Source organism: Cyprinus carpio, chromosome A24, assembly GCF_018340385.1.
Source record: "Cyprinus carpio isolate SPL01 chromosome A24, ASM1834038v1, whole genome shotgun sequence".
Taxonomy (NCBI): domain Eukaryota; kingdom Metazoa; phylum Chordata; class Actinopteri; order Cypriniformes; family Cyprinidae; genus Cyprinus; species Cyprinus carpio.
Window position 1 is genome coordinate 7,987,640 of NC_056595.1, and position 13,207 is coordinate 8,000,846.

At 34.8% G+C, this 13,207-nt stretch overlaps 1 protein-coding gene across 2 annotated transcripts in view; it reads left to right on the forward strand.

Annotated features, from left to right (window-relative positions):
* Nucleotides 1-13,207, forward strand: part of gnal (guanine nucleotide binding protein (G protein), alpha activating activity polypeptide, olfactory type) — a 169,710-nt gene that overhangs the window by 141,813 nt on the left and 14,690 nt on the right. Inside the window, exons 6-10 of one of the 2 annotated variants that reach the window (XM_042714141.1) lie at nt 4,049-4,103; nt 4,182-4,255; nt 7,264-7,322; nt 7,955-8,075; nt 11,621-11,751. In XM_042714141.1, coding sequence (XP_042570075.1) covers nt 4,049-4,103; nt 4,182-4,255; nt 7,264-7,322; nt 7,955-8,075; nt 11,621-11,751 — 440 coding nt within the window. The remainder of the gene's footprint in view (nt 1-4,048; nt 4,104-4,181; nt 4,256-7,263; nt 7,323-7,954; nt 8,076-11,620; nt 11,752-13,207) is intronic. The other variant, XM_042714142.1, reaches the window with a different exon arrangement.

The following is a 13,207-nucleotide window of genomic DNA, read 5'->3' on the forward strand; positions in this document are numbered from 1 at the left end:
ACATCAAGAAAGGGCCAAGAAATATCTGAAGACAGGTTTTTCTAAGGTTTTGTGGACTGATGAGATGAGAGTGACTCTTGATGGACCAGATGGATGGGCACATGGTTGGATCAGTAACAGACACAGAACTCCACTTCGACTCAGACGCCAGCAAGGTGGAGGTGGGGTACTGGTATGGGCAGGTATTATTAAAGATGAGCTAGTTGGACCTTTTCGGGTTGAAAATGGACTCAAAATAAACTCTCAGACCTACTGCCAATTTTTAGAAGACACTTTCTTCAAGCAGTGGTACAGGAAAAAGTCTGCATCTTTCAAGAAGATTTTTATTTTTATGCAAGACAACGCTCCATCACATGCATCAAAGTACTCCACTGCATGGCTGGCCAGTAAAGGCCTTAAAGATGAAAAACTAATGACATGGCACCCTTCTTCACCTGACTTAAACCCTATTGAGAACTTTTGGGCCCTTCTTAAGCAGGGAATTTACAGTGAAGGTAAACAGTACACCTCTCTGAACAGTGTCTGGAAGGCTGTGGTTGCGGCAGCACAAAAAGTTGATTCTGACCAGATCAAGAAACTGACTGACTCCCTGAATGGAAGGCTTGTGACTGTTATCGAAAAGAATGGTGGCTATATTGGTCACTGAGGTTTTCTTTTTGAAATTTCAGATATGTTTATTTTTAAATTTTGAGTTTGTTTATTATTCTCACTTTAACAGGTGAAAATAAACAAGTGAGATGGGAAAATCTTTGTTTTAGTTGCATAATAATTCTGCACACTAATAGTTGCCTAATAATGGTGTAGATGTAGATATTCTCTTAAGAACACCAAAACTTCACTTTTACTACTTAAATGTTCAGGTTTGAGGGTTTGTTAACATTTTGGATTGACCAAGAGCTCTGTAGTTGTACAATAACAAAATGAATCTTCAAAAATACAACTTGCCTAATAATTGTGCACACAGTGTATGGTTCGACAGGTATAACTTAGGCTACATTTGATTACAGTACACGATACCACTATGACATTAGTTTGTTGTACGTGTTACTTGTAACAGAGGGGGGCCGAGTTGAATGCAGCTTCCAAAAGACAAAAAAATAGCCGATTAATATTTTCTATATTTGATACAATCACACCGGCGTGAGGATGTTCGGCGAGTCATATCATCAGCTGCTAAATTCAGATCTGCGTTCGCTTTGTCGCTTTTCCGTGCGTCCTATGTCATTGTTATTTCTGCGTCATTGCACATGCGCAATTCTTTCAGTTTCGTGGTTCAATCCGATCGAGTGTTTACATGCACTCTCAATCGTATTAGAAGAGGAATACACCACCCCCTCCAATCTGATCGAAATTTCATTCGGATCGAGCTCAGTCGGATTGATTAAGGTGTTTATATTAATGTTTTTCAATCCGATTACAAACTGATTATTTGGGTGCATGTAAACGTAGCCAGTGTGCATTTGGTTCGTTATGTTCACATGTTCGGTAACTTAGCGGTCATGTGAGGAGTTTTCACTCTTCTCTTTGTCAGAGGTTACTTATACATATATAATACATACTTTAAAATATAATTTATTTCAGTGATGCAAATCAGAATTTTAATCAGCTGTTACTCCAGTTTCCAGAGCCATGATCCTTCAAAAAATAATTCTAATATATTGATTTATTACCAGTGCTGGAAAGAGTTTTGCTGCTTAATATTTTTGGAACCTCTGACATATTGTTTAGGATTATTTGATAGATGAAAAGCTAAAAAGAACATCACTGATAGTAGATCAACATATTGGAATGATTTCTGAAGGATTATGTTACACTGAAGACTGGAGTATGGGTGATTTTTGAATGTTTATGTTTGTGTGAGGAGTGAGTTAAGGTGGGGGTGTTGGAGCTGTGTTGGGGCCGTAATGCAGCGCAGACATGTGCAGTGATGTGCAGACCAGCTTTGACATCATTAAATCTTCTGTTAAAAATGAACCATCCATTCATCCTATCATCATTCAAAACTAAGAATTAGAATAATTGTAATGTGATAATTGGCTGTTGGTAGGGGCGGATATCTAAATCAGAGAAAAATATAGATATGCGGGTCGGTCGATGGTGGATAAATTTTTAGAAGCAGTGGATTCGGGTGAGGTTTGAGCCGATCCGTGCATTTCTAGTCACCAGTTCTCAATTCAATAGAGCACCTTTGGGATGTGGTGGAATGGGAGATTTGCATCGTGCATGTGCAGCCGACAAATAAAGGGTTAATAAAGGCCTCCTGAAGCATATTGATGTGTTTTTGTAATAAAAATATCCACTTTACTTTCCACTACTTTCCACTATTGTATGCACATTCACAATAGAACTCAGTTCCAGTGGATGACGTACGCGTAGAGTAAGCTCCGAGACAAGTGACAAATGCAGAAGTGCGGAGGAGAGAGCCAACACTGGTCACGAATTAGAAGTACAAAATGAGGATTTGTAAAGAAAAATGTTGGAAGATTTCGATGTAAGCCAAGAGGAGACTGGTTTTCCTTTGCTAAACAAAGGAAACTTTGTTACTTTTGCTCCTGTAAATGAACCTTGGTTCTTGCGAGAATAGCACATTCTCACCAGAGCTTACGCTACGCCTACGTCCTATGTCATACATCATCCCCTGGAACATGACTCTCTCGTGTACATGTGTACGTCAGTTAGCGGAAGCTAGGAATTATGGCTTGTAAAGTTTTAAATATGGATATTTTTCTTACAAAAACGTATTGATTCGCTTCAGGAGGCTTTTATTAACCCCCCGGAGCTGTGTGGGCACTTTTTATGATAAATGGATGCACTTTATTGAACTTCTCTTGGATTATTGAACTAATAACACCCATTCACTGTCATTATAAAGCTTGAAGGTGCCAGGACATTTTTTAATATAATGCCAATTGGATTCATCTGAAAGAAGAAAGCCATATACACCTAGGATGCTTTGAGGGTGAATAAAAATCATGAGATAATCAAAATTTTTGGGTGAACTATCCCTTTTAATATGGACCAAAATCTATGAAGAATGTTTCCAGCACCTTGCTGAATATGTCATGAGAAATTAATTCAGTTCTGAAGTCAAAAGGGGGTCCAACCCGACACTAGCAAGGTGTAACTAAAAAAGTGGCTAGTGAATGTATGTCCATCAAATCTTTTGTCCAGCTGACTTTTCCAGGCCTTGGAAACCACAATTTTAAATTTTCCTATTAAATCGTGGTATATAACCTTGTTTTTATCTGTGTGTTTTTTGTGCATCATTTCGCATGTAGGTCTCTCCATCTGTAGCAGCCATTCAAAAGGTGGAAATATTGATACTTCCCCTTCAGCATAAAGGGGCCACCATTTTATTAAAGGTCATCCTAACTTCACTGTGCTGCTATAGTGAACCAGGTCAACTATATCATGAACATTCATCTCTCCTTACACTCGTGATGACACTGACAATATGCTTTACAAATGTATAGTATAGTTCAGCTCAAAATGGCTGTATAAAACATCAGACCAAGAGAAAAAAATGTGTCGTATGTAGAGGTATGCAGTATCTAATAAGCTTGCAGTACTTACCGCATAACCTTTACAGTTGCAATAGATATGTAAAATGTTGTTGTCCAGTCCAAATTTGGAGGCAAGAAAACATGGCTAAAGAGATCTGTGCTAGAGCTCTACCGGGAGGCCAACACTGACACAAACCATAGCTGGTCAACAATGCAGAAGGTCTTAGATTGTCACTTTGTCTGGTGTATGTTTATGTCTCACCAACCTACTCATCCATACACATTTACACTTAATCAAATACATATTTAACCCGCTTCCCACACACACACACACACAAGTCTGTTCAAGTCAATCAGAGCAATGCATAATGTAAAAGCAATAAAAATGTCATGAAATTAATTTCATGAGAAACACAAATCACACAAAATTTGCTTTGAATGTCAGATGTGATAAACATTTATCATACAGTTTTAGTTAATCATATTATAGTATAGTATTATTGTAATCATGGTGTATTTTAAATTGTCTTTGAACTTTTTTTCAGCTTCCTAGACAGAATTGAGTCTGTTCGACAGGGTGACTATACACCAACAGACCAGGTGAGAGCGCTGTCACAGTAGATTTATTAATATTAATGATCAGCATCATTAAATTGAGAGTTTGTCCATTTCTTCCAGGATTTGCTGAGGTGCCGTGTTTTGACTTCAGGGATTTTTGAAACTCGATTTCAAGTAGACAAAGTCAACTTTCAGTAAGTCAGCTTTTTGATATAATATATTTACACATAAGTAAAGCATTTTAATCTACTGTAGGCTCCAAATGAATTTTTATTTTATTTTAATCCCAGCAATAAAGTTTTAAATTTAAAAAATTAAAGCCAGGACATAAAATGAATATATGTATGAATCTGCACATTCCTAAGCAATTTTTTGGCATTAACCATGTAAACTTCTTACAGTGCAAAATGGTTATAGTTTTCTTAAACCATACTGGAAAACATGGATCATCGGGTTTTGTTCATGTCTGCTTGAATTTTGCAGTCATTAAAGCAAAGGGGACATGTATCAAATGCATAGACATTTTCAAACCCATATTACCCATAGTTCAACAATGCAATGACATTGTTATGCGAGTAATATACATTTGTTGGTACCTTTACAGTTCATTAAAAATTCATTCTTGCTGAAAACTAATTAAATGAAAAGCAATTGTCTCACATATATCTGCATTCCTTTGGTATGTCATAGAGCAATGCAAAGAAAGCATGAAAAGAGATAAATTATTGCTTATTCTACAGATATATTCAAAAATGGTCAGTCAAGGTTTTTTTCTTTTTGGTTCACCTAGAAAAGATTGGATTATAGTAGTGTTTTAACAAACTGCTTTCCTTAATTAGTATCACACATGACTTCAATCTTTTAATCTGTCATTCGGCCTATTTAAAAGGAGAAATGTAATCACTATCCTGATTGCTATCATTGTGTGCACCATGCTGAAAATCGACCAGAGAAAGCAAAGGAGAGAGTTGTTTGAGGAAATCAGAAAGCATGTGAATAATGGTAAAGCTTAAAAGACCATTTCCAAGCAGCTTTATTTTGTCTGTGCCATTTTAATTTGTTTTATTTAAAATATTCTGTTGAATCAGTGTGCTCACAGGGTTCTGCACTCCTGCGAAAGTCCCACTAAAATAAAAAAAAAGCTGACTATATTTCTAAGATTGGCTACAGTGTTGTAGTGATTTCAGTGTACGAAAGCCTCACATGGGGCACCACTAAATGTCGAGATTTTAGATCTAAGTAGCACCACAAGTGTTATGGCTTTGGGCTTAAATATAAATATTAATATTTAGTTTTGGTCACACTATTTTATGGGGCACCACCCAGGAATTTCACCTTGACAGTAAAGAACAATAATGAAAGATTGTTGAATAAATAAGAATTACATAAATTGGAGGAAGTTGTAGTTTGACCAATCTGAAGGTTTTTAGAGATATTGTGAACTTGCCTCTTACTGTTTAATCAACACAAGGAAGGCACAATTATAATAAAAGTAATTTTATTTACAAAAGGATAGATAAGAGTAACTAACAACTACTAAAAGTTCCTGAGTGGGGGTTACTGTATGTTAATGTTACCCCACTTCCAACAAGTAGTAGTGTTTGTTTATCTGAAGACAGAAAAGCGTCCATTGTTGTACACAAAAACATGATCATATCAAAATGAAATGTTTGAAAAAAAGGGGTTTTGCCATCTTGACTGCTGTTAACTACAATGTTTAACTCATCAGAAACTTGTTGTAAATTGCACAAACACAAATACACAAGGGATTCTTTAAAAGCAGTATGTCGTAACTTTGTAAATGGTCGTGTTTTACATAAATAATAATAAAATAAAACAAAAACAAATATCGCTTCATATACATTGCTCAAAAAAATTAAGGAAACAATTAGTCATCACAGTATAAAACTAAGTCAGTTAAACTTCAGGGATATCAATGTCAAGTTATGAAGCATAAGTTATTGTGAATCTGTTTAACCTGCTTTGATGCAAATGAAAGTGACAACAGCATTGGAGAAGCAACAGCAAGGAATCCTTCCTTATCCTTTTTGACTGATTTGTCTCTAGTTTTGTGTTTTGTTATGATCCTTGTCACTGCCAGAATGAGGCAGTACCTGCAACCAAATCAGTTTACACAGGTAGACCAGCTCCTCCAGGATAGCACATCCAAATGTGCCGTCGCAAGGAGGTTTGATGTGTCTCAAAGCACAGTTTCAAGAGCATGGAGGAGATACCAGGAGACGGGCTGTTACATAAGGGGAATTGGACAAAGCCGTTGAAGGGTAACAACCCAGCAAACAGGACAAGTATCTTGAGGAACAGGAGGAGTAATGCCAGAGCCCTACAAAATGACCTCCAGCAGGCTACTGGTGTGCATGTTTCTGAACAAACTTTCAGAATCAGACTCAATAAGGGTGGCATCAGAGCCCGACATCCTCTAGTGGGACCTATGCTCACAGCCCAGCACCGTGCCACTGGATTTACCAGAGAATGTCAGAATTGGCAAGCCCACCTCTGGTGCCCAGTTTTCTTCATGGATGAGACGAGGTTCACATTCAGGTTCAGACCTTACGCTGGTGCAGTGGGCTCTGGGTTTCTCCTGGTGCATGACAGTGCCTGCCCTCATGTGGCCGGAATTTGTAGGCAGTGGATAACAAAGGCATTGATGCCATTGACTGGCCCTAACATTCCCTCAAACCTGAATCCAATTGAAAACCTCTGGGACATTATTAAAGCAGCCGAAGCCAGCAAGTAGCATGTGGGGACCATACAATCTACTGATTTACTTTATGAGTTGCTGTGAAGAAATTCTTTGCTAGTTAGATCAGCCTGTTGTTTTTTTTTTTTTATTTTTTTTTATAAAAAACAGTTAAGGTTTCAGCTAAAGTCAGTTTATTGATTCGTTGATATCATCGTCCCGCTCAAATGAGTTCTCTTCAAATAGTGTCTGTGGAATAAAGTCAACAGTATTGCCAAAAATTAGGTGTCCCCAACTAAGCAAGCCAAAGGCGACAGTGGCAAGAAAGCAAAAAAAAAAAAAAAAAAAGGATCAAAGCATTTACACTAGTATTCTCAGATATTTGGACCCCACTATATATCTATAATTGATCTAATGATTCATAACTGGATTCAATTACTACATTTATATAAATACTTGTTTCATACAGAAACATTTCTTATTTTTGTTCTCCCTGTGTGTCAGTATGTTTGATGTGGGTGGTCAGAGAGATGAAAGAAGGAAATGGATTCAGTGCTTTAATGGTGAGCTTGCAGACTCCTCAATGTAACTTTTTTTTTCAGTAAACAAATTTACAAAAACTATTTTGTTGTTGATATATCTGAAAGTAACTAATAGTATTTAGGTTAAGGGTTAGTTTACCCAAAATGAACATTGTGGCATCATTTACTTACCCTCAAAATACACACACACACAAACACAACTTAAACTTTTATAACACAAATCCATATGAATCGAGCAGTTTAATCTTTAGTCTTGTGAAGAAATTAGGTTTCTTTATATTATGAACAGATTACATATGGTAAATGCAAAATCTTGTGCATGCTAGTCTTGCTTTGGTAGTCAGTGTTATCGATATTACACCATGTTCAGCCATACTGCAATTACATTACTTGCCCAGTATCCCCACCGTTGTTTTGCCTTGAGTGCACGTTTTGAATTTGTGAAGCATAACATCTAGTGAGGTTTGATCTAGTGTGTTTGCGTGCCTACCTTTGTGTGTATGCATGTCATTCATTCTTCAGATGTAAATCAAATAAATAAATGATTGGAATGACATGAGGGTGAGCAAATGATGACAATTTCAATTTTTAAGTGAACTATCCAAAAAGTGTGTGTTTGGTGGTAATATATCTCTTCCTGTTTATAATCACAGATGTGACCGCCATCATCTTTGTGGCAGCCAGTAGCAGTTATAACATGGTCATAAGGGAAGACAACAGCACTAACCGGCTGCGCGAGTCTCTTGATCTGTTCCGCAGCATCTGGACTAACAGGTTTCACAGTTATGCTGTTTCTTGGGTTTTCTCATTTCCCATCCCAAGTGCTACAAAAGTTACCCTAAAATACTTATATGCGTTTGTAACGGTATAACGGACAATTATTGTTATTAGAGGCTGGGCAATGTGTTGGATATTTATCTAATTCATCGCAAATTAATCACACAATAATTTGGGCTGAGAAATTACCCCCAGAAGATCATTTAAAGTCATTATTATGTTAAATTAGAAAAGCAATGTATAGACATTACAAAAATGTAGCTTTAGAAAAAAAAAAAAGTTTTTTGTTGAATATAGAATTTATTTCACATAAACTAAAGGCCACAATGTGGCCATAATCTGAAGTAGCATTTAGGTTTATGTACACAAACTGTTCAGCATTAACATGAACGCATTCACACTTTAATCAGAATTGCATACATAATGCTATGAATATAATTATATAAATTAATGGGTTTCAAAAACTGAATATAAAAAATGTGAAATAATTATTATTTTTTTATAATGATAACATGATATTATAAATATGAAGCTAAAAACACCAGTAGGTGTCAGCAAGTCTTAATAATATAATAGTCTTAAGTTAATCATTCAGTAACTTTTTTTCAGCCGATTTATTAAAACTGTTGATTCATTCAGAAACAAAGCAAGTGACTGTCTTAATGAGTGGGTCACTGAATCATTGGCTCACTCATCATGGATTCGTTCTTGAAACACTTCTGTTTGTTGCTCAGAGATGCAGTTCTAAAACAGGTCGTGTCTCTTCCGGTTTAGGTCTTCTGTATATGCTTCATTAAATAAGGATCTGTTTTACTCAAGAAACCTTCAAAGGACATACCAAAGATAATTATAACTGATGTCCATCACATATGTACGACAATGTTTTAGTGCCACGTTAAAAAAAAAAAAAATAAATCTCTAAGATTACGAGATTAAAGTCATAGAAATACAAGAATAAAGTCAAAATATTTTGAGAATAAAGTCAAAATTAGTGAATAAAGTCAAAATATTTTGAGTATAAAGTCATAAAAATACAAGAATAAAGTTGAAATATTCTACTGTGTAAAATGAATCTTGAGCTCAAGGGGAATGTAACTGTGTTCTAATAGGCTGCATCACACAGTTGTCATCTTGCATTGTGTTCATCACTAAGCAACTGCATACAATATAAGATGGTGTACAGGTCTGGGCCAGGTTTGTTAAATGCTTTAATAATTTTAATAAGTTATTTTTTCCATAATTAAACTGTACCAAATTAACATGTTAAATGGAAAATAAATTTGTAATTTTGAAAATATTAAGTATCCTTCTTAAGTATCTAAGCTTTATATATGTGTTTATATATATATATATATATATATATATATATATATATATATATACATACATACTGTATTGTATAATAGATTTGAATGTTTATTAAAATAGAAAAACGTTATTTTACATCATAATAATATTTCACAATATTGATTTTTTTTCCTGTATTTTTGCTCAAATAATTGCAGCCTTGATGAGCATAAGAAACTCCTGTAAAAAAAACATAAAAAATTGTTCTGCTCTGAAACTTTTGACCGGTAGTATATATATATATATATATATATATATATATATATATTGCAGCATATATATATATATATATATATATATATATATATATATATATAAAATCATAATTTATTGGGTACTTTCAATTGGGAGGTGGCTGTCCAAAATATAAAGTTATAAATATAGTTATATAGGAGTGCAATATAAAGTTATAAATATAAAGTTTGTGACACAAAAAAGGGGGTTCATCCCATAAAATTGTCACTATTGAAAGTAGGGCTGCTCGATTATGGCAAAAATCATAATCACGATTATTTTGGTCAATATTGTAATCACGATTATTTAACACGATTATGAGGGGGCCATATGACCAGAATTTTAGATGAGTGATTTATTTAAAGATGGTGATACATATCAAATATGTATTTCCTGTAAATAAGGTTGGTATGACATCTACATTGTAGAGACCAGCGGAATTTCAAACAAACAAACAAACAAAAAGACCTCAAAATTATTGAAAATAATTAAACTGTCAGTAATAAAAAAGCAAAGGACAAACACAATAGAATAAAAAGATACAAATGAAAGAAACTGTGCTTTAATTATTTTTTTTTTATACAAGTCTCAAGCAGTTTATAGCCTACTACAGAAATGAATAATCAAATGTAAAATAAAACAGCATAGTGTTCACTGTAAGAAATTTTTTTTTTTTCTTATTAAAGCTACAAAAATCCTTCACTCATGAGCAGTGTGTGATTTTGAATGCACAGATCCAATTTACCATTTCACGCATATTTTCATTTTCAACTCTTTACGTTTATTTATTACATGACCAATGTAGGTATACATTAATAATCACTAAGCGCATAATTTTGACACATTTTTGTGTGTATTTGACCATTTAGGCACACACCTTGAGCTAAAAGATTACTTTACATGTCCATGTTCTGTTCCATCTCTGAGTGCATATATCTTCCTGAGGAGCAGAGCAAGTTCTCATTTAACGCTATTAAAAACATGAATAAATATAGTTCGATAAATCAAGCACGTCCCATTTTGCAAAAGTCACATTACTTGATTTTACTGATTTGCATGGGAAATTGGGCTTTTTTTTTGGAGGAACGAAAGCGCAGCACTGCAAAAGGGGGCGGAATGTGTGCATTAATCGTTTTATCTCGTTTATTTTGTTTTTATGGTGGTTGGAGGGCATAATGTTGGTTGGGGGTATTTTTAGTTAATTGCACAGCCCTAACCGAAACTGTCAAGACCGAAACATGTCATCATTGTTTCGGTAGTGACAGAGGAACACATAATCCTCATATATGGGGGAAATTATTATAGTTTTTCTTTAGTACAGTTATGCAAATTTTTTGTATTTTAGTATGTTTTAGTAATGTTAAAATTCTGTAATGTGATGTGGTCTCTACCAAAGTATTACTGTCACTACCAAAAATGGGCAGTCACTACCTAGTCACTACTAAGCAGGATAATGCACGGCTAGCTGTCCATTAAACCATTTTAATGCACTTCGCAGATGCAACCACTTCGCGTTATGCTGTTTTTTTTTGCCTCCAAATGCTGCATTAAAATCATTTAATGCACATCTAGCAGTGCATTATCCCTTAGATAATTTAACCTTAGCTTACTCATTAAAAAAATAAGATAATACAAATAAAATGAGAAAATGTGAAAATATTTGTTTTGTTAAAAGCTCTGGTAAAAACGATTGGATCTGGTCCAAACTCCGCCTATGCCTATATGGTCATATACACTTATCATGATATATAATTTCATACTGTGATATTTTTGGTCATTGCACCCATGCCTAAATATTACATACATTTTATTTTTAAGTCAAATAGAAGAGACAGGTGGCACCTTTAAATATTACAGTGCAATCTCAAGAAGGGCTCAAAGCTGCAGCTGAACATGTCTGAATAAAAATGTCAGCAGATATAAAAATAGAAAGACATGTCTCACTTTGTGTTTTCAAACAGGTTTTTAAGGACCATCTCCGTGATCTTATTTCTGAACAAACAGGACATGCTGGCAGAAAAGATCCTGGCAGGAAAATCCAAACTTGAAGATTATTTCCCAGAGTATGCTCGCTACACTCTTCCTTCTGAAGGTAATGACCTGTATATGAGCATAATATACTTATAAACAAGATATTCTTTGTGCATTCCAGTTTATTATTTATGAGATATGTTCATTAAATGAGAGATTTTCTTGTGATATCAATGTACACATTAAAATATCAAGACTTTTGTCATTTTCCTGAAAAATAGAAGTAGAGCATAAAAAGAAAAAAATACGGCTTATTCAGTCAAACTGACAGATAAGGATGATTTAAAATGCAACTTTTTATTAAACATTTGTTACAGTCCTTTTGAGTGGTGAGATTTTTTCCCCTAACCAGCTAAGTGCAAAACCCTCCCCACAGCCAGTTCTATAGATTTCATTGGTTATGTCAATCACAGTTCTGGTTGTCTACACAACACTGGAACTAACCTCTAATCCTAAATTAAACCCTAAGCTTAGCCTTAGTAGTTGTTAGCACATACTGATAGATGGCATTACTGTTCATGGAACGGACCTATCCATGATATTTCTGGAATCTAAACTGAATCCATGAAGTCTGAACTTTTGTTAGCAGATAATGGAATCATTGAGTTGCAGTTTGTGCATTTGATAAAATAATCAAGCATTGAAATACACCTGAGTGGTCACATGGAAAATCACAATGGAGATGTAAAACAGAAACAAAGTTGGTATCCAATATGATGTTTATTTAAAGCAGGTGTGCAAATGTGTAAATAAAAAAAAGCGTACAAAAAAAAGTTATTAATAAAAACAGTCTACAGCTGTAGTCTCTATGAAACTACAGCTGTGCAAAAACCTCCTCATAAAACATTTGAGGCCAAAGTTACATCAGTAAATGCATAAAATGATTATTAAGAACAGGAGTTAAAAAAAAATTAAATACAGTAAATATGATGGATAAAAAAACGAAACATACATTTGCGTAAACATTTCCATAAATAGGTAAAATGAGTGTTCCCTTTCATGTAAAAAAAATAAATAAATTGACGTGACCTGTTTTATGGTAACCCATACTCAGAACCTATTCAAGTGCACATACAAAGCAGTGAATGGTGAACACAAACACACACCCGGAGGAGTTGGCAGCTATTTGGCACCCAGGGAGCAATTGTGAGTTCAGTGCCTTGCTCATGGGCATAGGGTACAGCTCTAGCACCCACGGAATTGGTGCCTATGCTGTGTGAAATGGCTGAGTACCCAGGGCAAAACGACAGAATAATTCATAGGATTTATACTAATTGTTGAGTAATAATGTCAGAATGTTTTAAGTTAATATTTATGGAGAGCTGAAAAAAATGAAACGCACATGGGTTTATAACCGATCGTAATTTAAAGCTTAGTGTACATAATATTTTTCTTAGAAGCTGTCGATATGTTTTATACAATTTTTTTGTGTCTAGGCTCTGTTTTTGTAACTGAAGATCCGGAGCAATATAATTATCCGTTCTATTTTATCTGTATTTTATGTGAGAATGTTATGT